At 42.0% G+C, this 26,870-nt stretch overlaps 3 protein-coding genes across 3 annotated transcripts; 1 reads left to right on the forward strand and 2 right to left on the reverse strand.

Moving 5' to 3' along the window:
• Nucleotides 1-124: 124 nt before the first annotated feature.
• On the forward strand, nucleotides 125-11,364 carry mlec (malectin). Its single transcript, XM_078250246.1, has 6 exons — nucleotides 125-330; nucleotides 770-992; nucleotides 1,494-1,672; nucleotides 1,891-2,067; nucleotides 6,704-6,761; nucleotides 7,828-11,364. The coding sequence occupies exons 2-6, from the start codon at nucleotides 791-793 to the stop codon at nucleotides 8,070-8,072; spliced, it is 861 nt and encodes a 286-aa protein (XP_078106372.1). The 5' UTR covers nucleotides 125-330; nucleotides 770-790; the 3' UTR covers nucleotides 8,073-11,364.
• A 1,456-nt stretch (nucleotides 11,365-12,820) lies between these two features.
• LOC144517949 (uncharacterized) lies at nucleotides 12,821-16,312 on the reverse strand. Its single transcript, XM_078250245.1, has 3 exons — nucleotides 14,607-16,312; nucleotides 13,548-13,692; nucleotides 12,821-13,372 (listed from the first exon to the last, which is right to left on the reverse strand). Exons 1-3 carry the CDS (start codon nucleotides 15,028-15,030, stop codon nucleotides 13,042-13,044), a joined length of 900 nt encoding a protein of 299 aa, XP_078106371.1. The 5' UTR covers nucleotides 15,031-16,312; the 3' UTR covers nucleotides 12,821-13,041.
• A 4-nt stretch (nucleotides 16,313-16,316) lies between these two features.
• Nucleotides 16,317-26,636, reverse strand: hps4 (HPS4 biogenesis of lysosomal organelles complex 3 subunit 2). Its single transcript, XM_078250244.1, is given in 13 exon segments — nucleotides 16,317-16,583; nucleotides 16,909-17,020; nucleotides 18,043-18,169; nucleotides 18,381-18,525; nucleotides 18,527-19,033; nucleotides 19,149-19,258; nucleotides 21,638-21,710; nucleotides 21,801-21,895; nucleotides 23,450-23,566; nucleotides 24,489-24,596; nucleotides 24,699-24,842; nucleotides 24,999-25,089; nucleotides 26,216-26,636. Coding segments are annotated over 13 exon segments (1,833 nt in total). The 5' UTR covers nucleotides 26,248-26,636; the 3' UTR covers nucleotides 16,317-16,411.
• Nucleotides 26,637-26,870: the final 234 nt, after the last annotated feature.

Raw genomic sequence — 26,870 nt, forward strand, 5'->3', positions numbered from 1 at the left:
GCTATATGATATGGTGTTTAATGGTTCAGGAAACCTTAACAGGAGGGTGTGATTCGACAGAGTAAGTGCCACTCATTGGCCATGGGAAATCTAAGGTTAGGTAGCACTGACACTGCTCCGCCTCCTGCAAACTGGCAGCCGCTGTTTCTGGCAGCGCAGTCTGGATGCACACATTGAATGAAAGTCAGTGTAGCAGGCTGTTGCCACCAGCAACTGATATCGGCTCCCCGTAAAGTTATCTTAGTGTCTCGGCACCTGGCGAGACTGTGTTAGCAGAGATAATCTTACACATTGGCAAAGACAGGTTCAGGACATCTGTGGGAGGGGAAGGTAAGAGAGACATTTGCATTAACGTCAGCCGGGCTCTCATAGTATTTCTGGTTAGACAGGTAGGTAGGTTAGCTAGCTAGCCCAGCCGACCAGTTTTACTCGCTGCTAATTTCTCGTTATCTTTTATTCTGCCTAATTAATACAGAAGCGGGATACTATGAATGTGTTAGCGATAAGCCAGGATACTTGTTTATAATTTTACTGTTTTCTGTGTCTCTGTATGCATTTGTGCTCATGCTACCGGTATTGGTAACGTTACTGTTAACGTTAGCATGCTGGCTAGCTCCGATATCATGTTGCATGTCACCAAGACAAGCTGGCTAGCTCCTTGTGCTAGCCAACATTATGTGTTTAATGGTACATGTGGGAGGGTTACTTCCGTACAGCAACCAAACTGAGTATATGCTGCAATACCGACGCTGTCTGTGTCTGTGTCTAGAACCATTGCCTGTGTGTGGCAATGCAGCGGGTCACGGTGCAGCTCGTGGCCGGTCTGATTGCAGCGGTACTTTCGCTGCTTGCAGAGCAGTGTTGGGCGGACGGCGGGGGCCTCAGCCTAGCGGAACGGGTTATCTGGGCTGTAAATTCCGGGGGTGAATCGCATGTAGACGTGCACGGTATTCACTTCAAAAAGGACCCATTGGAAGGGAAACTTGGCAAAGGTGAGTCGATGTTAACGGCGGCTAACTGCTAATATGAGTCTGAGTGTCTTGCTGGGCTTCACCTGTAAGGTGTTGCTGAGAATGACATTGTGAAGGTAAAATCTGTTTCCCAAGAGTAACAGACATTTTAGCAGAAACATATGCATGGTCTGGCTTCCGCAAGTAACCACAAACTATGAGGAGTCAGCATAGAGGACTACAGCTCCGCCCCTCTCAGCATGTAGAGGAAGCAGGTGATGATGTGATCAAATTGTAGAGTCATTCTTGGCTCCAGTTAAGAGCCACAGCCACAGATACTATAATTGCAAGTTGGAGTGAACACAGTGTGGTAACTTGCCATTTGAGCCAGAAGGGCACTGTACTTCATTGAGTGCAGGAAAAGGTCAGGGCTTGCACAATGTGGTGCTTTCCTTAAAACATGATCTGTTTTCCAGTAATGCAGCTATTAATGTGGTCTTGTGAGCAACGTGCACATTGAACCTGATGCTATTCTCCTTGTAGCATCTGATTACGGGATGCGTCTGCCAATACTGCGCTCCAGTCCAGAGGACCAGATTCTGTATCAGACAGAGCGTTACAATGAGGACACTTTTGGATATGATGTCCCCATTCGTGAGGAAGGAGACTATATACTAGTTATGAAGTATGCAGAAGTTTACTTCGCCCAGTCACAGCAAAAGGTATGGGAATTATTGATTCAGCGATATAATGGTATAGTGTGCGTATTTAATAAAGTTGTCATTTTCATCTGTATAGTACAGTTTGCTTTAAGCAAGGCATGTCAGTACTCTGGGAGCTGTTTGAATACGTGTGTGTGTGTGTGTGTGTGTGTGTGTGTGTGTGTGTGAGATTTCTGATTTGAGAACGTGATTTCTGATTTGCGAATACATTTTTCTAGGTGTTTGACGTCCGTCTAAATGGCCATGTGGTAGTGAAGGACCTGGATATCTTTGAGCGAGTGGGTCACAGTACCGCTCATGATGAGATAGTGCCCTTCTCTATTCGACGTGGCAAGCTCAGCGTGCAAGGAGAGGTGTCTACTTTCAACGGCAAGCTCACTGTGGAGTTTGTAAAGGTGAGCAGCTTTTATTTGAATTGATTGAGACATTTCTTGATGCCATTTTTGTCTGTCAAAAGGGATTGCCAGTTTGCTTGCTTTACCATGACACTTATAAATAGCATTTTGACAAATTCTTTTGTGTTTTGTTGATACTAGGGGTGTCACGATTCTCCAAATCCTTGATTCGAAATCTCGATTTTTACATTTATTTATTTTTTAAAGCACAGGTTGCTATGCCATTTTTAGACTAGACTTTTGTGCAACATAATATCTGACCTTTGTTCGCAATGTACCACACTACATTGTCAAATTTTAAAACATTTATTAACAACATAATGGAACAATAACTTATATCTATAACCTGCCATCTAGTTTCTCTTTTGTAACTGCAGTCTTCTTCTATTTCCGAACAGTTGAGCATCCACCACACAGATCAACTGCCACGTTAGTCGTGCTGCCAGTGGAAGAATATGGTACACGCGCATAGCACAGCTTGCAAACGGTGGCTTTTTTTTGTCGACAACGCGAACGTTGTCAACATAACTCGCTGGAAATCCAAAATACTTCCACACCGGCGACTTCAGTGAAAGAGGAGGGGGTTCAAGTTCTGTCGATGGGTTTCCTGCATCTGCAGTTGCCATGCTATCTTTTGACTGGCTGTAGCAAAATTATGGCGTTTTCCCACTACATGGTACCTGCTCGGCTCGGCTCGGCGTCCCGTCCTCCTTTTTCCATTGCAGATTTAGTACCGCCTCATGCGTGAGGCGAGCGTATCTGGTCGTCATAGCGACGCCGCAGGAAACTGCCGCGACCTAGCGCGTCACACACACAGAATGTCGAAGGTGTGTTGTTTTTGATTCTCGGCATGTTGCCGCAGCCAGAAGCCAAATTTTGTTTCAAAAGAAGAAGAAAAAAAAACGCTGCTAGCTAAACTATTTAAAAATGGCGGGTTTGTTCAGGCCCCCCCCCCCCTTCGAGTCGAGTTGAGTCGAGCAGGTACCATGTAGTGGAAAAACGCCATTAGAGGAGGTTGACTGACTCGCAGCACTTCAACACTAGTGTTGACGAACTGACCGAAGAGCCGTGTGCGATCGGTGTATACTCCGTTGTATGTAGCTGGTCTTCTTCTGCTACTGTGTGTGTAGTAGTCTAGCTCATTAGCGCCTCCACTGGAGTGGTGATAGAATCAATCAGGAAATGGGTTACCTCGAGCAGGCTACACCAAGGGGGTAAGCCTCTCTTCAGAACTCGAACCTCCTATGGCGCCATTTTGATGCTACCAAACGCTCACCCGCCGATAGCATCACATTGACTGCCATTCATTTTGGCGGCACTTTGACAGCGAATAACTTTACATCTGAAGCGTTTTAAAGACTTTATTTGTCCATTGTTTATTTCTAAAGAAACACGACAATGTATAAAAGGCTCCATTACCTTGTATCTCACGTTATGGCTCCGTAGCAGACGTTTTTGTAAAAATAGGCTAACGATTGTGTCATAACCACGCGACTTACTGTCGCATAGTAGAGGAATTACCGTATAGTACAGGAGAAGCTCGCAGGCAGTTTCGCCTTACATTAGCTGTTTAAGTTTAATTACTAATGTTAACTAGCATTTTAGTTAGCAATAATTAGCCTGTGTCCATGTTATCTCCTTTCGTCCGATTTCGTGACCCTTAGTTGATACTTAGGTTGGTGAGTTGAAACAAAATGCAGGAACAGATTGAAAGTCTATGCTACTGCAATATAAATTACAGGGGGACTGCTCTAATCTGTGATAACTTTATCAGTTGATGTTCTGGTCATGTCAGTCTTCTGGTACACAGTATTTCATGAAGTAATGGACATTTGTATCATAAATGTAAGACATTTTTAATTTTGTCATTTAGTCTTTAGTTTTTTTTTAAATTGAGAAACACAACTGAAAACATCCTATGTGATCCATGACATGACATGTCAGTCACGTTACGGCAGTGGATTTTTTCTTCTTAAAAAGCTATTCAAGTGTCAAGAGTTTCGATAAAAATTACATAATAATTACAAAAGACTTTATTCAACCCACCATTTCTATAAACGTATAAGAATAACACCTGTAACCCTAGAAGGACACCCCTAGCAAGTCAGTTATTTTCTTTATAAAACAGCGTATTATTCACTTTTGGCAGATATGTGCGATGGACAGGTTGGGAGAATAACCAGTACACAAGTAACTTTATATCGAAATGACTTAAATAGAAGGTAGTGTAATCATAAATAACTACTTCAGTAACAGTAAGAATGTATCTAGCGACAAGATGTAAAGCAAATAGTTGAACATTTTGGGGAATATGATTATTCTCTTTCTTGCTGAAAGTCAAATGAAAAGATGGATAGCACTTTTTTGTCTGTCAAAGCTATAGCGCGTAGTTTCTGCCGCCCCCATGAGAAATTCTAAGTAATTTTCCCCCCCTCCTCCTCCACGCAGTTGCTAGTAGCCAAGGAGGACACGGCGGATTAAAAAAACAGACTCTTCAGAAGAGGTGATTATCTTCACTTGAGTTTCTGCGCGGGAAAGTCACCGGACGACACAATCTTCTGAACATAGCCATGCTGAGAAATACAGAGAGAGTTGTGTGGAGCTGATAGTCTTAATTAGCTTTGTAGCAACTCATTTGGCAATGGCTTGGACGTAACGGACGTTCATTAATATCAAAAAGTTACGCACTAAAGCTTTAAACATGAAGCTACCTCAAGCAGCTTATTTTAGCATAAAGAGCGGAAACGGGGGGGGGGGAGGGACAACTAACCAAGCTTTGTGCAAAAATAACTAAATTTGCCTACCGTCAACTCTAAAACCCACTAATTAACACGTCATATCTTTGTTTGTTTAATCTGTATAAAAACCGAAGTGTAGAAACAACAGCTTTGTCGTTTTTCCAGTTTGGGTTTTTGTACATTGAACAAATGAGATATAGTGAAGTTAATTAGTTGCAAATAAGAGTATTACCCGAAATGTAGAACTGTTCCTTTTACTATGACATTCATTTCAGACTTGAGCCCTGTGGGAAATGTCCATCATAACTTGTATAGAAAAGTGACTCTCATTCAAACACAAGACAGACATGTCAAATTGACAGTACATTTCCATAATGAGCTCCATGTCTGAAAGGGCTGTTGGCAGCCAGCTGGAGTGTGTGTGGTTCCATGCAGATGACTGACAGCAGTCTCACATCTGGTTGCCCTTTCATCATATTTGTTTACTAGTCATGTAGTGCAACAAATTAACTTTGCTCTCTAGGTCTCACCAAACAACTACTGTCTGTGAATCTGGTTTTATCGCCGCTATTTACCCCTTCTTCAAAGTTAGTAGTCGCTTACCTCTCTTTCCATTTCTCATAAACACGATTGCCATTTACTGTGATTTAGGAAAGGACATTTCAATATCCAAAGCATCGGCTGTTTAGGTTGGAAGGCTTTGAAGTCTGTAGCCAGGCTCTTAATAAGCAATGAGGGCCGTGAATCCATCGCCCTAAACAAATAAAAATGGCCTCTTATCTATTGCTATCTTTGTAATGACGTAGTAACTGTCACTTTTTTCTTTTGTCACATTTTACTCTCTAGTCATACATCTAGCGTATCCTGCGTGCCGTGGGCCTACAGATGCAAGGGTGTTGCAAATTTCCTACAACCTGATGTGTTTAATTGCCCTTTTTGTCCTCCTTGCAGTCAATACAGTACCAAGTGTTACTGTACTTCTGTCGCTAAAGGCATGGCTTTTCTTTAACTGATAGGCGAACTGTCAGAGTGCAGTAAGGAGAGGCAGTTTTAGAAAGGGTGGATGGCCTAAGTTTAATTTCTCCTGCTGCAAAATGTGGCATGACTGTGACTATTAGGAATACTTTATAAAATGCCTCACACTGAAACGTGTTAAGTGTAGTTATTGCCACAGATCGACATCTTGTCAAAATCAGTTTGACACGCTCTTGTTTACTTAGCCCATATTTGCAGCACTACAGTACTTCCAATACAGCACAACATCGCAGTCAGAGAGATAACCTTTTGATTCTGTTTTTAAGTTTGGGAACTTGCCATAGGAATAATATGTGTATATGATTGGTATTCCCTTTTAAGCCCTGGGTTCTGACAAATGAAGGATTTTGTAGAACCTGTGGTTGTAGGCTCCATTTGTAGGGTGGCGTACTTCGAAAAAGGTGTTTCTGTGGTGACCTCACTCTTCTTTTTCTTTTTTTGTACCGTCTTCTTTTTATTTAAAGGTAGCTCACTGGCCCCCTCTGTGTTGTTCTCTCATTAAAAAGACACAAGTGGGGCACACTGTCTGCTCTTGCTGCAAACGTTTAAAACTATTCTAACAATGAAATGACATCATCTCTGTAGCACAGGGTTTTCCACGGTCCACTTGTTCAGCGGAAATCCACCTGCACCGAGTTTGATCCTTTCGTCACACTGTGTGGTACATTTGAAAGAAAACAAAAGAAGGATACCATTTTTATTCATTGCGTTTGTGTCAATGAGGGTGCTCCAACCACTAATTTGTTTTTTCTTGAAAGTAAGGATGGTAAGTATGGATCATTGTTGGAACCAAGGTTTGTCATCACTCCTGCTTGGTATTAAATAACTGTTCTTTTGCTTACAATTGGCACTCTGTGTTTCAGGGTTATTATGACAACCCCAAGGTCTGCGCTCTCTATGTAATGAAGGGGACATTAGAAGGTGAGTTCCGAGACTGCAAACATACCCTGCAGCATTTTTGCATAAAAAGTCAGTATACAGTGGCACTCATACGTTTATGAACCCATGCTAAAGTTGACTAAAAAAGAGGAATAAAAAAAATCATCTTTTGGAAATTAATCTTAATGCCTTAATTTAAAAAAATGAGGAAAAATCCAACCTTTAAGGACACCAATTTTTTTTTGTGAATGAATAATGTATCGTAAATAAATAAATGTTCTTCCTTTAAAATACAGGAGGCATAAGTAAGTACACCCCTATGTTAAATCCCCATAGAGGCAGGCAGATTTAAATTTTTAAAGGCCAGTTATTTCATGGATCCAGGATACTATGCATCCTGATAAAGTTCCCTTGGCCTTTGGAATTAAAATAGCCCTACATCATCACATACCCTTCACCATACCTAGAGATTGGCATGGTTTTATGTCGGTTAGCCTAATAGCTGGTTTGATTTGCATTGAGAGATGATTTTATGGAAAGTACCCCATGCTAATCTCTAGGTATGGTGAAGAGTATGTGATGATGTGGAGCTATTGTAATTCCAAAGGCCAAGGGAACTTTATCAGGATGCATAGTATCCTGGATCCATGAAATAACTGGCCTTTTAAAAATAAAACTCTGCCTGCCTCTATGGGGGTTTAACATAGAGGTGTACTTACTTATGTCCTCTGTATTTTAAGGAAGAACATTTATTTATTTATGATACATTATTCATTCACAAAGGATTTTCCTCTTCTTTTTTTTTATAATTAAGGCATTAAGATCAATTTCCAAAAGATTTTTTTATTCCTCTTTTTAGTCAACTTTAGCATGGGTTCCTAAACGTATGAGTGCCACTGTTTAGTAGCTTACAATGTCTCGCTCAAACATATGTACTCATTTTAGTACAGTAGTGCAGTACAGTTTAGTAGTTTTAGTAATAGCAGTGTTATAATCAAGTGCTTTGAGGCATCCATTTGTGTACCAATTCCTTTGCATGGGATTAGGACTAACCTCGTCCATCTTCCCTTGTGCTTTTTTTTTATTTTTTATTTTTTTTACTGGACAGATGTGCCAAAACTTCAGCCTCACCCTGGTTTGGAGAAGCCCGAGGAAGAGGAGGAAGAAGAGGAGGATAGTGAGGGAGGCGAGGAAGGTGGGAAGAAAAAGGTCCCCGCAGGTTCCAAGAACAGGGTCCAGTCAGGCCCCCGAACACCAAACCCATACGCAGCAGACAACAGCAGCCTAATGTTTCCCATCCTTGTGGCGTTCGGGGTGTTCATCCCCACACTGTTCTGCCTCTGTCGGCTGTGAGCCACAACCAGCGATTGAGGGGACGTCAAACAGACAAGACAGACAAGAGACTATGGAGGGGGGGTGGAGGGAGAGGGGGGGGGTCAAGGCGACAACAGCAGCACAGGTAAAGGCATACACCCAGGAGAGAGCTTGGAGAAAATCTTGACGACGGAGGACAAAAAGAGACGATAACTTTTCGGAAAGCCACTTCGCGATGAAGCAAATGCTGCTGTCGAAATTCTGCCGTTTGCGTTAGAGAAGGAGATGTAGGAAGTGTATGCTGTGCACTTCTATGTGAATGTGTTTCGCGTCCACCTCTGCAGACACTTTTGAACAATGTTAGTCATTTCCACTCCAGAGACTGTGCAGGGTTTTAGCGATGCCAGTCTTCACGGTTTGAAAGCCCATTTCAGCAGCTAAGGGATGCTCAGGAGTGATTGTTCCGGGCCAGTTTTTATAAATTAAAAGCATCGTTTTGTACTGGGTGTAGCAAGGAAGCCCACTCTGTTTGACCCTCCTGCTCCGCATCTGGTCACACATGTTACCTTCAAATTGGAATTGGTGCTGCTTAGAAATTGGTTAAATAGAATAAGTTAGTGGAAAAACAGTTGCCATTTGAGAGGTTCCCATTTTTCTTTTTCTTTTCTTTCTTCCTTCCACCCACTCAGATCTAGTTAGTCCTTTTGTTGACGTGCCATCTACTTGCCATAAGTTGTTGAAGAAAGTAATTGAACCAGCTCTGTAGCTAGTGGGATTATTTGCTGTCTGCTGTCTAAGACAGCTTGCCTTTACATAAATATAGGTTGCTTGTATGTTGGTAATGCATGACTTGTTTGGCATTGTTCCACCCAAACAGTGTTCGAGGGCCATTAAACGTGTCCTCAACAGTGATCACAAATTCAAATTCTTTTTTTTTTTTTCCTTCTTCTTTTTTAAGGAAGGATCCATTTTAAAGTTGAGACATCACAAAGTAAGAATGTGGAACAATTTCTTTCAGTAAGAGACACCAGAGTCAAAGTTTATGCTGTGAAGGGCTTCAGTTCCAGTGAGAAAGGAGCTCTGCATTCTTTTGCCTTTTTTGATTCATTCATTAAAGATGCTCTAAGTGATGTGACGCGTTTTTTAGGCTACATTTTTTTGTCCCATACAGCAAACATCTCCACACTATCTGCTAGCTGACTGTCCCCTGAACACACTGTTAAATAAAAACAAGCGGTCTCTGTAGACAGCCCAGGCTCCACAAACGCCAACAAGTTTGGTTGAGCCATCACTGCAGTAGCATTAGCCAGTAGGCTACTTCCACAATGCACGTTCATGACTCAACCAGCTCCTCCTTGTCAGTTATTGGCTGGAACACTGTTTGTTCTGGTTCGTGGTGCAGGTTGGCGCAGTTTGTTTTTGTTGGCGTTTGTGGAGCCTGGGCTGTCCACAGAGACCACGTTTCTTTACAGTGTGTTCAGGGGACAGGCAGCTCGCGGCTAGTGAGGAGATGTTTGCTGTATGTGACGAAAAATATTGTAGCCTAAAAAACGCGTCGCATCACTTGGAGCACCTAGAAGTATGCATGCCTGCCTTTTTGTTTCACCAAAGAATGTCTTTATTTTATTTTTTTGTTAGAAGAGGAAAACGTGGTGGCCTATTTAATTTGACAAATAGCTTGCAAAATACAATTTTATGTGAGGCCTTTTTGGCAAGTGGTTGAAATTGGATATATTTGGACCACAACATAGCCTCACTTACCAAAATGTCATTGTGAATTGATTTCGAGAAATATAATTTCAATGGAAAATAATTTGCTACATTTTAACATCAGTGACTAACTGGGAGGATTTTTTTTTTTTGTCATAAATTTGTGTTTTTGATTTCGAACTTCAGTCCTCCATGTTATTTGAAACTGAGACAGGCGGCTGCAGCTCCATGTTGATATAATAAACCGTGAGAATCTGTGCCAGTCAATGCACTTGTTTCATACGTCCCCAAAGTTGCTCTCTGTGTGGTTCCACAAGTTCATCCACCTGCAGTCAGAGATGAAAACACACAGCATCAGTGTAAGTAGAAAATCAAATGTTTACTTGGCGTTCTATATCAACATTCAATGCATTTTCCACCTTGTTCTCTCTGCCTTTTCAAATCTGTTGTCTTAAGACTTTTTAAGGTGGACTGTACCATTTGTGTTGATCCAGTGTGAACTTTTCAGTGCAATTAATCTACTTGTTCTGGACCTTTTTGAATTGATTGAGCAAAACTGTCTTTATCTATCTTAATCTACGTTTGAGCCATTTTTCCTACATGGCCACATACTCCGAGTCCACTTTGGCTGTGTTTTAGTCTCAGCTTTTGGACAGTGATATCCCTTTTTTGCTTTCCATGCGTTCTGAAAAGCAGCTTTGTTCTTCAGTTTTAGTGGAGTTGTGTTGTGAACCCTCCTATTTATGTATCTAGTTACCTCCCTTAAGTGCTAAGCTCTACTCTTGAGGAGGGTTGTGTAACTTTGCCTGTTTCGTTAATGCGTCTTAAATGTCCCCGACACCCCCTGGCGGTATTGCTGTTGCCATAGGCAGCACTGGAAGGGGGGGGGACGGGGGAACGGTTAATTCAGGTGTTGTGGATCCTTCCTCACTCCTCGATTCTCCCTCCCATTTTGATTGATGCTGAGCAAGAAGTTGGTGCCAGAAAATATTGGGTCAGTTGGCGGTTTTTTTGTTTTTTATTTTTAAGTTTTAAACCCAACTCATATTTAAACCGTATAAGCAACTTTTTTTTTTCCCCTTCTGAAAAGATGCAAAATTTCATTTAATTCAGCACCAAAGTCACAGTGTTCTGTTTCTCTGCAAGTCTACACAGTTGCGTGTGTATATATAAGGTACAAAATCACGCTTTTTATTTTAAATTTAAAAAACAAAAAAATTTTATATCATGTGACAACCATTTTGTTCTCATCGCTTTTGTGTTGTAGCTGATGTGTTAGGTTTTCTTTTTTTCTCTCTCTTGAGGAAGACTCTGGCCTTTCTTCTGGGGAGGAACGGTTGTTGGTACAGAGAATACAACGGGCAGCCAGATGAGCTGACTGTCGGAAGAAAAGTCAAATAAATGAGATTATGTCTGAAAATATGGGATCTTCCATTCTATTCTATATAATTTAAATCAGAGGGGCTGCTCTGGGGATATTTTATAATACGCTTGGATATGTATGTTTGAAAATTTTCCTCAGGATCTGTTTTTTTTTTTTTTTTGGAGTTTTAAAAACTTGATATTTTATTGGTGTGACGTTTTGCACTGCCTCATGTATTTTAAAAACCATGTCATTTTTTTTGTGTGTTTTGTCTTTTGTTGCCTTGAATTATTGAATACATTGTGCTTTACCATCATTAGCCTTGAGGCTGCGGTTTTGTTGGCTTATATCAAATTTTCTCTTCTCTGTTAGAACACACTTTTCTGGGCTCGATTTTCATTCCACACTAACAGCTGTTTCCGGAGTAAGAGACGGCTGTCCGTAGAATTATTATAGCTGTAGTCTGTCAACCTCAAACCTTTTTCTAGGAGCAAAGCCAGTCAAAAACAAATGTTAAGGTTAGAAAGAGAAGTGCTGTATATGTCCAGCACTTGTTTCAAACTTTTTTTTCGGACATATTGTCAATACATGTCACAATTGAAGGAACTAGAGTGGAATGAAGATCTGCTCTCTGTGTTTTTTTTGTTATTATTTTTCACATGAGAACCAAAGAATTGCTGCCATTCCATCCAAATTCTTAAACACAGTGTCCTAACGTGACGCTAAAGGTTCTAAAGGTTAAAGGTTCATCCTTTTTCCTCTCACCTGGTAAAACAGTGACCAAACCAGGGGAGGAAAACATCTCATGTCATCAGATTTAATATTTAATTATTCCCCTGCCATGACGGCCAATCTTCTTGAAATGTCCCTCCTAAAAAAATAAAAAAAATAAATAAATAATTTTAAATGCACTGTAATTAATGTAAATATTGTTTGAGATAACATTTTCCAGCGTGTTGTTATTTCTCCTTTTCCCCTCTCATTTTTCAAAGCAACTGAACATTGGAGATGAATCTAAACTGAGACAAAATGAAACAGCAAAACGTCTGCCAATGTGTCCATCGTCCAGGCAGCAGACCACACACACACGCACGCGCCAGGTCTGACAGCCACCGATCACACAGTGCGAGTGTGTGAGACAGTGAGTGTGCGCTTAGATATGAGTCCTACTGTGTAGACATACATGTACTGGATGAATAAATGCTCTTCTGGGAGCTGTAGGCAGCAGCAGATGGACTGGGAAATGTTTTCTAGACCCCTGATCTTACTCTGATGTGGCATATATCTGCAAAATTGGAAATGCTGATAAATGCTGTCTCTTTTTAATAAATGTGCTATTTTGTCAGAATGTGGTGCTGCTGTTTTTCCCCTCCCGACACCCCCGTGATGTTGCCGTTGAGTACTTTGTGAGGTAACTTGGCACTTAACATTTAGTCTAAATTTAAATCGTTTTGTTGCCTGTGAATCCGCAGAATTTTAAAGTCGAACAATGTTCATTCGTCAGGAAATAAGAGTAGTCACGGCTAAGTTTAGCGGGGTCACAGCCCACGTACAGGCCCTTTTGTTTGTCCAGGTGTTGTTTGTTCCACCTTTTCCCACCAACTGTAACAACTTCTTTAAATAGAACCACATATATAAAAGGTGTTGGGACCAGAATATCCACAAAAAAAACTAAACAGGAACAGCACTGAACAAAAGTAGACTGAATCATGTGTACACACTTATGTCACGAGCCATTGTTACATGGAGCTTTAATAACCAAAGAATGACTCCATAAAGTTACAGTATATCATATTCACTATTTACATTATATATTTTACCCCAAATAACTTATAAATTAATAGATTTGATATTGAAGTGCATCATTTCCTTGTAAGCTTTGTCTTTTCAGTGAGAAAATAGAGATTCCATGCAGAGTCCCGTCTCAGTTTGACATCATCTGTAGTACAGAGCCATGAAAGGTGTGTGAGCGAGGTGAACACCGCCAGTTCCACAGGACAGCCCTGATCCAGCCCGACTGCAGCCCAGGACCAAGCCCAGCTCCAGAGCAACCCCATCCCCCCACACATCACTAGCAGTGTCCTGCAGAGCCCCAAAAGTGGGCTTTTCTCCTGGTGGAGACCCCCTGGAAGAGAACACCGCCCGCCGCATGTTCACCAAGCTGGGACCCCCTCCGGCCCCACCTGTCGCCTCCTGCAGGCTCTGGAAAAGGGACAGCAGATCCACTCTCAGCTCCGCTGTGTTGCCCCGTGACCACACACTGTACCTAAAGGAGGCGAGAGACAACAGGGCACGTTACAACCTAGAACCTGAGGCTCCCAGAGGCCCATCAGTCCCAACAATCGCTTTGTCTTCGGAGGCTTTGAAAACTAACATGAGGAATTTGTGTAAAACAGGAAATAAGTCAAAGAAAAAGATCACACTGAGAGTAGAGTGTTTACCTGGTGGGAAGGCCGCGCTTTGCCATAGATGAAAGCACAGGATGGATATCCAGATGTTGTGGGTTGGAAACGTGGAGGTGAAGCTCGGCTCTCATAACCGCCAATGATAAAATCTCCCTGCTGAGGAGGAACTCCACATCTGTGCCTGAGGAGGAGGAGAAGAAGAAGAGGCAGTCAGGAGTCTGTCAGAGTCACAGAGCCATTTAAGAGGGAGCATTTCATGTCACAGAGCAGCATATACTCTCACGTCAGCCTCTAGTTTAATAAATCCCAGGGATCAGAGTAGGATCTCCACCACAGAGATGGTGTTTTCACTTCTAATACCTTGTTAATCTGTCAGCAGGATGTCCCAACACTTCTCGGAGGGGACATTAGGCCAGCTAAGACTCATTTGTATGCAGATAACTCTGTCCTTTATACAACGGCATTAATAATAATCTAGCAATTATGTTCTCCATGCTGCTTTTCAAGCATCTCAGCTTTCACTGCTACAGCTTATGACATTCCTGACCTGCACAGTGTCACTCTACCAACACTGTATATGTTTGCATAAGGCTGCTTTTTTTTCTGCTGCACTCATTCATCCCTACCATCAGATTAGCTGGATGGACAATGGGAATTTAAGTGAATTTGGTAACTATTCTGAGGCTATTCCAGACTTTTTATGCTGTAGATATATTGACTCCAAATCTAATGAGCATGTTTCATGGTCAGGAAATCCATCCAACCTTAATGGAAGTAATGACAATGATGTGTTTTGATGCAGTTGAAGATTTTTTTCACCACAGCCCTCTTGATGGTTGATGGTCTATCGGCCTACGGTCCACTTGTGGAGACACCAGCTCCCGTGGTTACAATAACTACTTGCAACGCGTTGCATTGAGCTACATTTAGTGGAATTAAAACACATGAAAAATAAACCTGATCTTCACTTTTTCTGATTGAGCTCTGCAGCACACGACTGTGCCCTCTCTTTGTAAACCCCCCCCATGTCTCCCAGGACCAACACAACACATTTCAGTTCTACAGTAGACTATAAGAAAAACTACTTTGTCTTACCTCCTCGCAAGCGCCCTTGAATTCCTTTTACGCGTCTGCAGTTTACTCCTTCTTGACAGCAGTGGTAAACCCGTCGGACAAAGCTGAAAAGAGATTTTCCTGGGAAAACCAGGCCCTGGGAGGCTCCCGGGAAAAGGGGCCGAACACGGAGCTGCAGTAGCGTTGCATTATCCTCAGGAACATGTGTGTTTTCTAGCCAAGGCGCCGCCAGCTCTGCGCACCGCTCCCGGTGCGTCTCAGGGATCCCGCGCCTCCACCGTCTCAACACGCCCGTGCGTAAAGTTGGCCCGGAAGATCCATCTGCAGTTTTCGGCGACTGTGACAGAAATCCCAGTGTGTCTACTGCGCGACCAAATACTCCAGTGTCACTTGTCATTCCCAAGAGAAGAAATAGAGCAATCCAAATGCAGTGCGAGGAGGCCATGGTGATATTTCTAAATCCTGGCCTTTGGATCTTCACTGATGGATAAACAGGCAGCTTCTCTGTTGTGCCAACACACTCACTCTCTCTCTCTCTCTCTCTCTCTCTCTCTCTGCTATATACCCCACTGACAATGGGAGCATCTCAGCACTTAGAATTTGAATCCAGACCCTCCTCACAGACCCTGCCCCTCTTTTTGTTCGAGCCCTTAACCACCCATTTGCCCCCCACTGCTTTCTTTTAATGCGCCTGCATAATGAGGCGCCCCGAAGAGCGCCGAACCCAACCATTCAAATTCAGCTACTTAGCTAATGACTCTAATGACTCCATATCTGGAACATCAACAGCGATCTTATTTACAACACATATAGCGCACACACATCGGGACAGAACTTGAATAATAACATTTCATGAGCATGTCTTTGGCTTTTTCAAATAGCCTTGCGCGCGTCCTTCTTCGGGCCAGTTGTAACCATTTTGAAACGAGGCATCGAGCCTGAGGTGGAAACAATGGGGCCAGATTGCAGGGTCACATGCAGGCCGCGGATGGCCCTAACATGGCCGTGTAGCCCCTGTGGTTTTAAACAAGCATTTACAAAAGTAGCTCACAAGACTCAGCACTAAGAGGATCATGTATTCATTTAATCCCCACTAATAATTCACCACTACATCTCTTCTCAGCAAACTTTAGAATACAGACTGGTTTTTTTAAACAAATGACACTTTCAATAAAAAAAAGAAAAGAAAAAAAAATGTAAACGTATTAGTCAAATAGATAAATAACGTGTTATGCTATTAAAGACTTTATTTTAAATAAATAGAATTTTTATTTTAAAAAAAAACTATTCCAAATTGTATACATTTGCCAATAGTTTTCCAGTGTGTGCAGCAAGAAAAGGCAGACTAAGTTAAATAGTATTAAGATGTAATCAGGCTTTAGTCTAAATTTCATTTTAAATGAATAAATACAATTAAGAGCAATTATTTTAAAAAATTGTTGCATTGGGAGGAATGAATGCACGGAAAATAGTTGTAAAGTGAAAAGGTTGCAAAAATGTGTGCAGTGTGTGAACAGGAGCTTAACATGTGGTCATGTAGGTAATAGGTCATGTGTTTGAGCAACACAGAAATAAAATCTGTGTTTCCCTCTGTCAACTTACGATACAAATAATAATGAAAACAAAGCTAAGTTCTGCTGTGAATGTGAGTGCCATAAGGTTTCATAGCACAGCATGACATACAATCTGCTGTGGGAACAGGTAAACCACAGCAGCGACTAAACAGAAAGCTTAAATCAGATTCTCAATATGTTTTTAGGTTACTCACAGGGCAGCTTTTCATATCTAAACAGAATACAGCTCCTGTTGAACACGATGCTGTCCCGTCAGAGCAGGTTAACCCCGTGCTTCAGTAGTCTGTGTCGGGCCTTGCTGGGCAATAAGAAAGCACTGTCCTGGTGGTTGGGGATGCCAGAGTTCCTCAGCGATCCCCCGTGCTGCTGGAAGTAAGTTTCCTGGGCCACGTTGCGGCTTCCATACACTGCAGCTCCAGCACTCCTGCGGTGCGAATGTCACATTTACATTTCAAGCATGTAAGGATGATGTCATGCAACACAAAAGCAAACACAAAGTGACATAATAAAGAGACATAAAACAAAAGAACTTTCTTTTCCAGTAAAGGGGGAATCACTGGGAGTGTGATCTATGCAAGTAGAGGAAGAACATTTAGGGAATGGTGGGATGCGATGATAGACACGGTCAACTGACAGATCCAACCCCCCCCCCCCCCCCCCCGACTTCTACTTGAGGAGCCATTAAAGGCACGAAAAAAAGAAGGAAAAAAAAAACCCAACCACCCTCACCACGTCACTGCCGTACTGACCTGATAATAGCCTCCTGCAGAGTTTCAGTGTTACAGAAATGCGAGTGGAGAAGTGATGTGGCTCTCACAAAAGGCCGCTCTGGGGCTCCCCCTGGTCGACCAGACAGGTTGGCTGCAGAGACAAATAACAAGAGACTCAGTACCACGGCGGCACATTAACCTGGACATGCATGCCTGACGCACAAAGGAATGCTGATCACAGTCTTACTAATTAGCCGTTCGCTCATGCAAAGACAAATATAAACTACTAACCCCCCCCCACCCACCCACTCACTCCTTCCTCCAGTCCCTAAGTAAAGATGGTGGGGCAGAAGATACTCACACAGGAGTGTCAAACTCAACTTCACTAAAGGGCCACACTGGAAAATGAGAAGCGCTATACATGTATAGTTTATTGACATGCTTTTATTTATTTATTTATTTTTTAAAAGATAGTTTTGGGGCATTTTAGCCTTTAATAGACAGGACAGCTGTATACAGGAAAGGGGGGGGAGAGAGAGGGGGAAAATGTACAGCAAATGGCCGCAGGTCGGACTCGAACCCTGAGCCGCTGCGTCAAGGACTGAGCCTCTGCGTATGGGTGCCCACTCTACCAGGTGAGCTACCCAGGCGCCCGGCATGTTTTTATTTCATCGAAAGTCAAATATGTTTGACTGTACTATTGCATGTTGCTCATATAGCTTTCTTACTTACAGTTTGTCGATATTAAGCCCTTAAAAAGTCAGCGAAAAAAGTTCCTTAGCCATCGTAGAGTTTAGCAAATTAAGCAAAACAATGTTTACATTTTGGTTTTTTACAGCAACCGGTTTCACAGCCTGAATATGAAAACTCTGTGCTTCTGTGGGAATTTCTGAGTGTGTCAAAGTCGGCAAATCTGCCAAATTCTGCTTTGAGTGTCCCGTAATTACAGTTTGAAAACAGTTCCCCGTCTTTTTGGTTTGGCGCACATCTAAGCGGGCCAAAATTAATTGTGAACCTAAACTTATATGCAGGGCCGGACCAAAACTTGTGTGGGGCTGGATTTGGCCATTTGAGTTGGACACGTGTAGAAACCGGGAAAGTATCAGAAATGCAAAAAAAAAAAAAGATGCAGAGAGTGAATACGGAGAGAAGATAAGTCATTGGGAGCCTCACTTGTCAGCGTGCTCTGAATGCAGTCAAAATGGGCAAAGATGTAGGGCCTTGGAGCATCCGGGGCCCCTGGACAGATGGTCCTCAGATGGGCTTCCAGTCCGTTAAGTGACGCCAGGCTGCTGTGATACTGGATACAAACCATAAAGGAAGCGGCATATGTTTGCATGTCAAAAGTTAATGTAGCTGTGTGTAGATGGATTCTTATGGTAGACATTGGAATTTGTTACATCAGCTTTGTCACAGAGCTTATTTTTTGTTCCACTAAGGTGTGGGTTTATGCTCACAAACTTGTCAATATCATAATGCAACAAAAGAGAAGGGTTCCTGTTGTTTCTCACCACTTCCTCCATAGAAGCTGTGTCACTCAGGAAGTGCGGCTCCACCAGCAGAGCCAGCACCAAGCCTTTGACCCGGTGCAGGTACAACATCATGGGAACCAGTGGACACTCCTCTGGGCTGTCAGAAGCACCAGAGCCAGGGGGGATCTGGTATCTCTGCCTGGCGGCCCTGAACACTCTCACAGCCACCTCTGCTGGCCTCTTTTGTAAAAACTGTATCGCGATGGGATTCCTCAGCCCCTCTGAAGTCAAACACTGCCCCACAAGCTGCGTCTCCATCTCCTCCCCCTCCGCCTCCACCTCCGTTTAGATAGGAGTTTCCTTCAAACAGTGAGCCGTCTCCTTCGTTATGCAACTGGCTGACTCCACCTTCGTTGCTGTGAAAACTGTAATAATACGACTCTTCCAGAGCTTCAGGCGAGAGTTTTCCGTTTGGGAAAGGAGGCTGGAGCGGCTGCGGTGGGGGTGGGCTGTCGAGTGGATCTGGGCTAAACACGGAGCTGTCTGACAAGTGAGGGCTGAAGGACCCCTTCAGGGGAGACTGGGAGGAACCTGTAACAGATGGCTCGGACTCAGTGGAGGGAGTGTCAGATAACGTTCTTGACAGGCGGGTCTTCTTTTTGGAGGTGTTTTTGTGTGGAGTACGATGGGAACTGGAGGGTAGAAAACAGTTTGAGACACCCCGAATTTTCTGGAAATGTTACACAAACATGCCGTTTTGAAGATCACATAACTTCTGTAAACAGAAGTGAAAGTCAGTGACACTACCTGAAATCTTTGTCGACGGGGGCGGATTGCAGGTACTGAAGTTCAGACATGGTCAGGAACACAGTAGTGGAGCTGACGGCACCGCCAAATGAGCTGAAGGTACTCGGAGCCTAAACCAAAATGGAAGGAATTTAAAAGTTAAAGGAATAGTTCAACATTTTGGTGTACTCTAATTGGCTTTCTTGTCAAGAGTTAGATGAAAAGATTAGGGCTTTAAATAGTAGAGCCTGACCGATGAAGGATTTTTAAGGCCGATATCGATACTAATATTTGGTGATTTAAAAATCCGATATATCGGCCGATATATATTTAAAACAAATAAAAATCCAGAAACGCGTAATAAACACAAACACATTTCCCTAACATTAGTTATTTGTACAGTAGTTATTTATGAGTCTTCACTAAAATAATATCATAACGCAGTTTAAAAATAAACTTTTTATTGTCACAACAGAACAGAGGAACATCAAAATATATTAAAGTTCTGATAAATAAAATGTATAAAAATACAAACTTAAGATATGAAACTAATACCCCGTTTACATGTACATGGCTATTTAGAAAACGTAGACACTTCCCTTAGTTTGTGCCCTTCGTTTACACGCAAACGAGAATTCGCCTCTGAAAACGATTCTTGCTAAAAACTCCGGCCAGAGTGGAGATTTTGGAAAACTTCGTTTGCATGTAAACTGAGACAAACGGAGGTTTAGGTAACCGAGGAAGTGAGGAAGAGAAGAGAGAGGAAGTGATTCGTTGCTGTTGTTGCCATTTTCGGGATTCTGATTGGCTAACGTGGGCTTGAGCTTCTCGTTGCACTGCCGCCTACAGGTTTGGCGTGCTCTTGACGGCATTGACGGCATATGTGCAGCTGTGTACGATGTTATTTTGGAAAACGGAGAGGTTGAAATGTCCTTTTATGAAAATAGCCGGCCACGTGTAAACGTAGCATTAAAGTCCTTTGAACAAAGAGTGTTTCCAACAGGGACGTTGTAGAGCGCCCTCTGGTGGACAAACTATACAACGCCAACACTCATAACATGGTTGAAGGGTGTTTCGTCCGTTTTTATTTTATTTTTTAAATATTCATTTATTGGCCATTATAAATGATAGTTTGGAAAATGCCTAATATTCTATTAAATACTTTCTTTCTTTGATCACCAGCCAACACGGCTAGTAGATTTTTAAAGTTACCAGCCAATCAGATTTTTCACTAGCCACATTTTACTTCTTTTCCCCTCCTCTTTCATCTTCATTGTCACCTGTCTCTGCAGCCTTCCTCTTTTGCTCTTCTGGTTTCTGAACTCCAGATAATATCTCCACGTTTTTGTTTTTTTTCCTAACTAACTTTTCTTTAATTTCAGCTCCTTTGGTTTGTTTCGCACCGTTGCGTTCGTCTTCCCCCGTTGCTAGCTACATACTTGCTGTACAGACATGAGAGTGATATTAATCTTCTCAGCTAACTAGGCAAGAAAGTGAGTAAGCGTATTTCCCAAATGTCAAACTATATGAGTAAAGCTACTCCTGTATAGCGTCTTTATTAAACTTGACTGGGAAAACACTTTATGTTGTCTAAATGTTACTGTACTTGTAATTGTTTTACATAGTTGTATTTTCTTTTACATCCTGGTTGTCCTGATTTGTTTATCAAATTGTTTTTCCAATCGGAAAGTTTTAATGTCCTTCTATGTTCTCGTGATGGTGCTGCTGCCTTTTCTGTGTTGTTTTTTGGTTTATTCTTGTTTTGATTTTTCTTTCTTTGTCATTGTAACTGACTCCAGGTCATTGTAAATGAGGGCCGCTCCTCAATGATCTCTCGAGTATAAATCAAGGTTGAATGAATGAATTACTGGTTACTATCCCACTAGTCTATATCCACGACGTTCCATTTCCGGGATTGCTCCGGTGCCGCCGGAAATTTGACCGATGGTCCCTCTATTCATAACCTTCCGCTTCCTTTGTGTTGGCATTCTAAACTCTGGTCGTTTTATGAGGACTGTGGTTAACTGCTCCTCAGATCTCTGCAGGGTAAATCCAGACAGCTAGCTAGACTATCTGTCCGATCTGAGATTTCTGTTGCACGACTAAAACAACTTTTGAACGTACACGTTCCACCAAAACAAGTTCCTTCCCGAGGCTATTTTGCAGCGGCACTGTGGCTCCGTCCGGCGCTTAGCACCGCCCAAGACAATTGTGATTGGTTTAAAGAAATTACAAATAAACCAGAGCACGTTTCTCTCCCATCCCGGAATGTTGTGTGGACTAGCCAGACCCTCCTCTGCAACGCTGTGGAGGAAGGCCTGGAAAAGCGAGACTACTATCCCACTATCCCATTCCATAATTTAGTTCAATGAACGTAAGTTCAAAATATCGTGAAAAATGATCACTTGTTTGGCTAGTGATTAGTTTAATCTTTTATTTGTTTTATGCACAACTGTAAGGGGGCCCATCGGTGAGAAGGACAGCATCCTGTCTGACCATCTTCTCCCTACCTTTGTGTGCGTTTCACTCTCGTGAACCATCACCTTCATTGTGAGCTCTGGAGACATCTGTGTGCTTACAACTCTGTGGAGAAAAGGCAGATTTCAAAACCTGTTATTTGACACAAAAAAGCTATGCCAGTGTCAGGTGGAAACGGTCCAAATGTCAGCTGACCTTCCTCTGAAGAGAATGCAGCCAGCTAACACTAGAGGGCAGCGCTGACATGCCTGGAGAATGAGGGCAGCTTTGAGCAGGAGAAGTGGGTCAACCTGGGGACAAGAATTCAAATTGCTACCTTTCAGTTTGTGTAAAAGCACAGAAACTGAAAGGTGATTAACATACAATTTATAGGATAATCATTTTTATCAGTCAAGACACTAGGGGTGGGGGGAAAAAAAAATCCATACAGCATAGTATCGCGATATTTTCCGTGGCAATACTGTATTGATACACAGACGCCAAGTATCGATCTATTATTATATATGTGTTGGTCAGTTTGTCTGCTTGACAATCCCATTTTGCAGCAATAAAATTGAAGTGAGATGAACAAACAGAGAAATGTATCTTTTTAGATACTGACGTTGACCAAGTTTCCTTTTGGGGACATCATTTAAGAATTGGGGAAAAACTGAAGTCGGTAATAAATTGCAATATATCGCAAAATATTCAGGGTTTCCCGCAGCACTTTGCAGCTTAGGCGGCCGCCTTAACAACACACCCCTGCTGCCTTCACTACGTCTTCAAGAAATATCAGCCGTGTTACTCTGTCCCGTTTTCTCCCTTTCATTCCAAACCACACAGTTGACAACGTGCAGGTGGAGGCGGTGGAGACAGGCTCATAAACATAAACGCCACGGGCTGCTGTGGGCTCACTAGCGGTTTCAGGAAAGTGGCTGCACGTGTCCGACAACGCACCGGACAGGTGAACTGAGACTCCGTTTCTTGCTTGTCGGTCAACAGTTAAAGATCGGTTAACATTTCATTTCATTGTTCTATCTTTTTAAAGGGTGGCTGCCAAAAGTCGCCACTCACTAGCTGATGAATTAGCCTGAAGTAAACGATAGCTATCAGTAAACAGAAGTGACGTGGTGGCTGGCGTCTGGTGTGTGCGCCAGTGTGTGTGTGTGTGTGTGTGTGTGTGTGTGTGTGTGTGTGTGTGTGTGTGTGTGTGTGTGTGTGTGTGTGTGTGTGTGTGTGTGTGTGTGTGTGTGTGTCGGCCCACCCCCCGCGAAGTTCCGACCTGCAGACAGCAGAGGAGCAGAAGCAAGTAGCTGCACCTTCACCAAAATGAAGACTGAAGAACAGAACAATTTTGGTACAAGCATCTGCGGGAAACCCTGATATTGCAATATGTTTAAAATCGCAATAATACCGTATCGTGAGATAAGTATTGTGATGATATCGTATCGTGATTCCCACCCCTACAAGACCTTAATACAAGACACTGCAAATGTTGAAATATAATGTTTTATAATGCTATGTCATCGACTGTATAACGTGACAGACTTGGCGTGACGCAGTGTATTTAGCAAAAGCTCGAAAATTGTACCAACAATTGGCTAAATGTGCCTTAAAAATAGCAATTTTTTGTACTTTACCTAGTAAATGTCTCATAGGCCAGAAATATCCAGGAAATACTGGCAGCTTGTGCACATCTTAATGTATTCTCTAGGTGCAACGCATGTGCAGAAAGTTTGCCAAGACACACTGAGCACTTACACAATACCACAGGACATTGCGACATAGTCATATCCTGTCTGAAAACAGCATTAGAGAAGCCACTGCACGCTAAATGTCGAACTGTGACAACATTGTGTACATACATTAGTCGTGTCAATGGTTCTCAAGCAGCTGAAGATGTGCTGAAGCTCCAAGGATCCTGACTGCAGGTGTGAGAGGTACTGAGCCCATCGAGCAGCCAGAGTCTCCTGACTGTAAAGCTACAGAGCAAAACAAAGATTCAATTACAAATTACAACTTTTTTGCTGGAGCTGCTACCCCCGCGACCCGACCCCGGATAAGCGGATGAAGATGGATGGATGGATGGATGGAACTTTTAAAATACACAACTTTGAATTAATTCCCCCTGAAATTAAACTACCTGCTAGTTTGAAACTGAATTATTGCCAAGTTTCTCCTTTTTATGTGACTTTTACTCTGAGCTTTTGTAGATTACTCTATTATGTTAATCGACAATGTACATCTTAATCTCTATGGGACAGACCAGACTTTTAAAAAAAAACAACACTACTATTAGAGCTGGGCGATATGGAGAAAATCAAATATCAGGATATTTTTGACCAAATACCTCGAGTAATCCCCTTGTTACAGCAGCTCAGTTTTTTTTTTTTTTTTTTTTACATACATCAGAATATGACAAATACACATTAAATAGACATAGAAAAAATATACAAAAAGTATTATAAGAAATGGAGAAATTAAGAATAAGTGTAATTAGGGCTACTATTAGGGCTGGGCAATATGGAGAAAATCAAATATCACGATATTTTTGACCAAATACCTCGATATCGATACAGAGACGATATTGTAGTGTTGACTATTGGTGCTTTCACAAAATATTTACAAAATGAGATTTTTGATAAATAATCAGTAATGTGGATATAATGACTAAGTGGGTAAAGGCAAATAATAGAAGAGCTAGAACAGTCTGGTAAGTTCAGAAAATGACATCACTTTACTGTAATGTGGTCTTTAAAAATCAGGAAAAGACAACACATATTATTACGATATCCAAAATCTAAGACGATATCTAGTCTCATATCACGATCTCGATATAATATCGATACATTGCCCAGCCCTAACTACTACGGTATAAGACTACTAGACAACTGAAGAGTGCACCTGGTAGCTCTGTCGGACAGAGCCATTGTAGAAACAAAAGAGGTTGATCAGCTGATCCAGGAGCTCACAGGCACTGATGGTGGGGACTTCCACTGAGCAGCCCAGAGCCTAGGAGAAACAAAAAGATATCCCAAAAATAGCTATCAAAGACTCATATTCAGGAAGAAGTAAGAAACAAGTTGTAGCTGGACAACCTGTGTGCTCACTCACCCAAAAGAAGTCATCTTTCATACGGATGGCGAACTTGTTGCGGCGCAGCCTGAGTATGCGCACAGGAGAGGCGGAAAGCTCAGAGACACAGCGGCCCGCGCCAGCCAGCTGACCACAGAGCAGCTCCTGCTTATCTAAAGGGGTCTGACACAAATACATGCAGTTATCAACTATGAGGTTACAGACCTGAACACTGGGGGTTCAAATATAAACACACAACGGGGGGATCATTATCATGCTCAACATACGCCAACAATACAACCAAACATGTAACATTTAAGCATTTTCTGAGAGTCAGACCTCTTCAGGGTAGAAGTAGCAGATCCCCTCTCTTGTAGCATCACCCTCGCCTTTGACTTTGGATCCATCATAGAGGAAGAAATAATTACACCTGCAAAACAAAATACACAAAGAAAATGTCGAAATTCTTAATTTGATGGCTAAAAAGCAACAGTTGTTTGTGTAGTATGTCTGTATATAATAGAGGTGTTTATAGTGTACATATTACTATTATTATTATTATTATTATTACAATTAGAGCTGGGCAATATATCGATATTATATCGATATCATGATATGAGACTAGATATCGTCTTAGATTTTGGATATCGTAATATCGTAATATGTCTTTTCCTGATTTTTAAAGACCACATTACAGTAAAGTGATGTCATTTTCTGAACTTACCAGTCTGTTGTAACTGTTCTATTATTTGCCTTTACCCACTTAGTCATTATATCCACATTACTGATTATTTATCAAAAATCTCATTGTGTAAATATTTTGTGAAAGCACCAATAGTCAACACTACAATATCGTCTCTGTATCGATATTGAGGTATTTGGTCAAAAATATCGTGATATTTGATTTTCTCCATATCGCCCAGCCCTAATTACACTTGTTCTTATTTTCTCCATTTCTTATAATACTTTTTGTATATTTTTGTCTATGTCTATTTAATGTGTATTTGTCATATTCCGATGTATGTAAAAAAATAAATAAACTGAGCTGCTGTAACAAGGGGATTTCCCCAGTGTGGGATCAATAAAGTGTATCTTATCTTAGGCTTTAAAGCAGTGTGTTTGGTTTTCCTGGACATAGACTGGAGAATTCATTAATGCATTAATTCATTAGCCTAATTATTAATTAACAGGTTGTTGTTTCATTCCATCACTTTATTCATATGGTTGACAAGACAAGCCAAATGCCAAACATGTATTAAAGTAGCTGTTGTGATGCTCCAGCACATTTGATGTTCCAGGTGTAACACTGGATGAATGGACTAGTCTAAAGCCAGCAAGTTGCGGTAATGTGCATGTCAGGTTTAGTTTACAATAATACTCAGTATATTTTTAGGTGGGGGGGCAGATAATGCTCATGAAAAGATCAGAGTAGTGGTTTGACTTAACCAATTACAAGCAACAGCTGAGCACAGCGGTGAATGTTTACCAGTCCATCCCTCAGATCACAGCTGTCTCTGCAGTCAGACTGGACGCCCACTGAATCAGGACTATCTTACCTTCTGGAGGCTGGCGGCACAAGCTCAGCCATCACCGACACGAAGCCAGGAAAAAAGCCAGATGTCGCTCAGTCATCAGTTATCTTGTATCCATGTATTCCCTACCCAACAGGGTGAAGATGCACTCTGCCAAAAAAAGAAAAAAAAAGTAGAACTGGAAATGTTAGCTTCGACTCGGAGTGAGAAGTTTCAAATCCTTCGACGCACCGCAGACTGCCAGCTGTTTGGTTACAGTTACCGAAAATATGTATTAGCTACGTACGTAGCACGGCAGCGATGGATAGTGTTTTCATCCACTGTTTATATTCTATTCGCCGCCAAACGCAGTCGGTCTGACAAGTATAGTGCCACAATCGAGGAATGCGGGGCAGTCACAAGCATGGATGAACGGTCACACGTAGTGGCAGTCATGTGAAAGTACGGCAAGCTTACTAGGGACAAACTAAGAAATAGGTCATTTAGGCATGGTACTTTTTATGTACAGTCTATGGTATGGCACTACCTCAGTGTCAAACAACAACAACAACAACAACAACAACAACAACAACAACAACAAAACTCCATTACACCAAGTAAAAGTCTTACATAGACCTAACTGTAGGTTTTTTTTTTCATGTATGCATGGGTATATTTGAGCTGTAGGTAGGTAGTTATA

The sequence above is a fragment of the Sander vitreus genome, chromosome 5, assembly GCF_031162955.1.
Source record: "Sander vitreus isolate 19-12246 chromosome 5, sanVit1, whole genome shotgun sequence".
Lineage (NCBI taxonomy): Eukaryota > Metazoa > Chordata > Actinopteri > Perciformes > Percidae > Sander > Sander vitreus.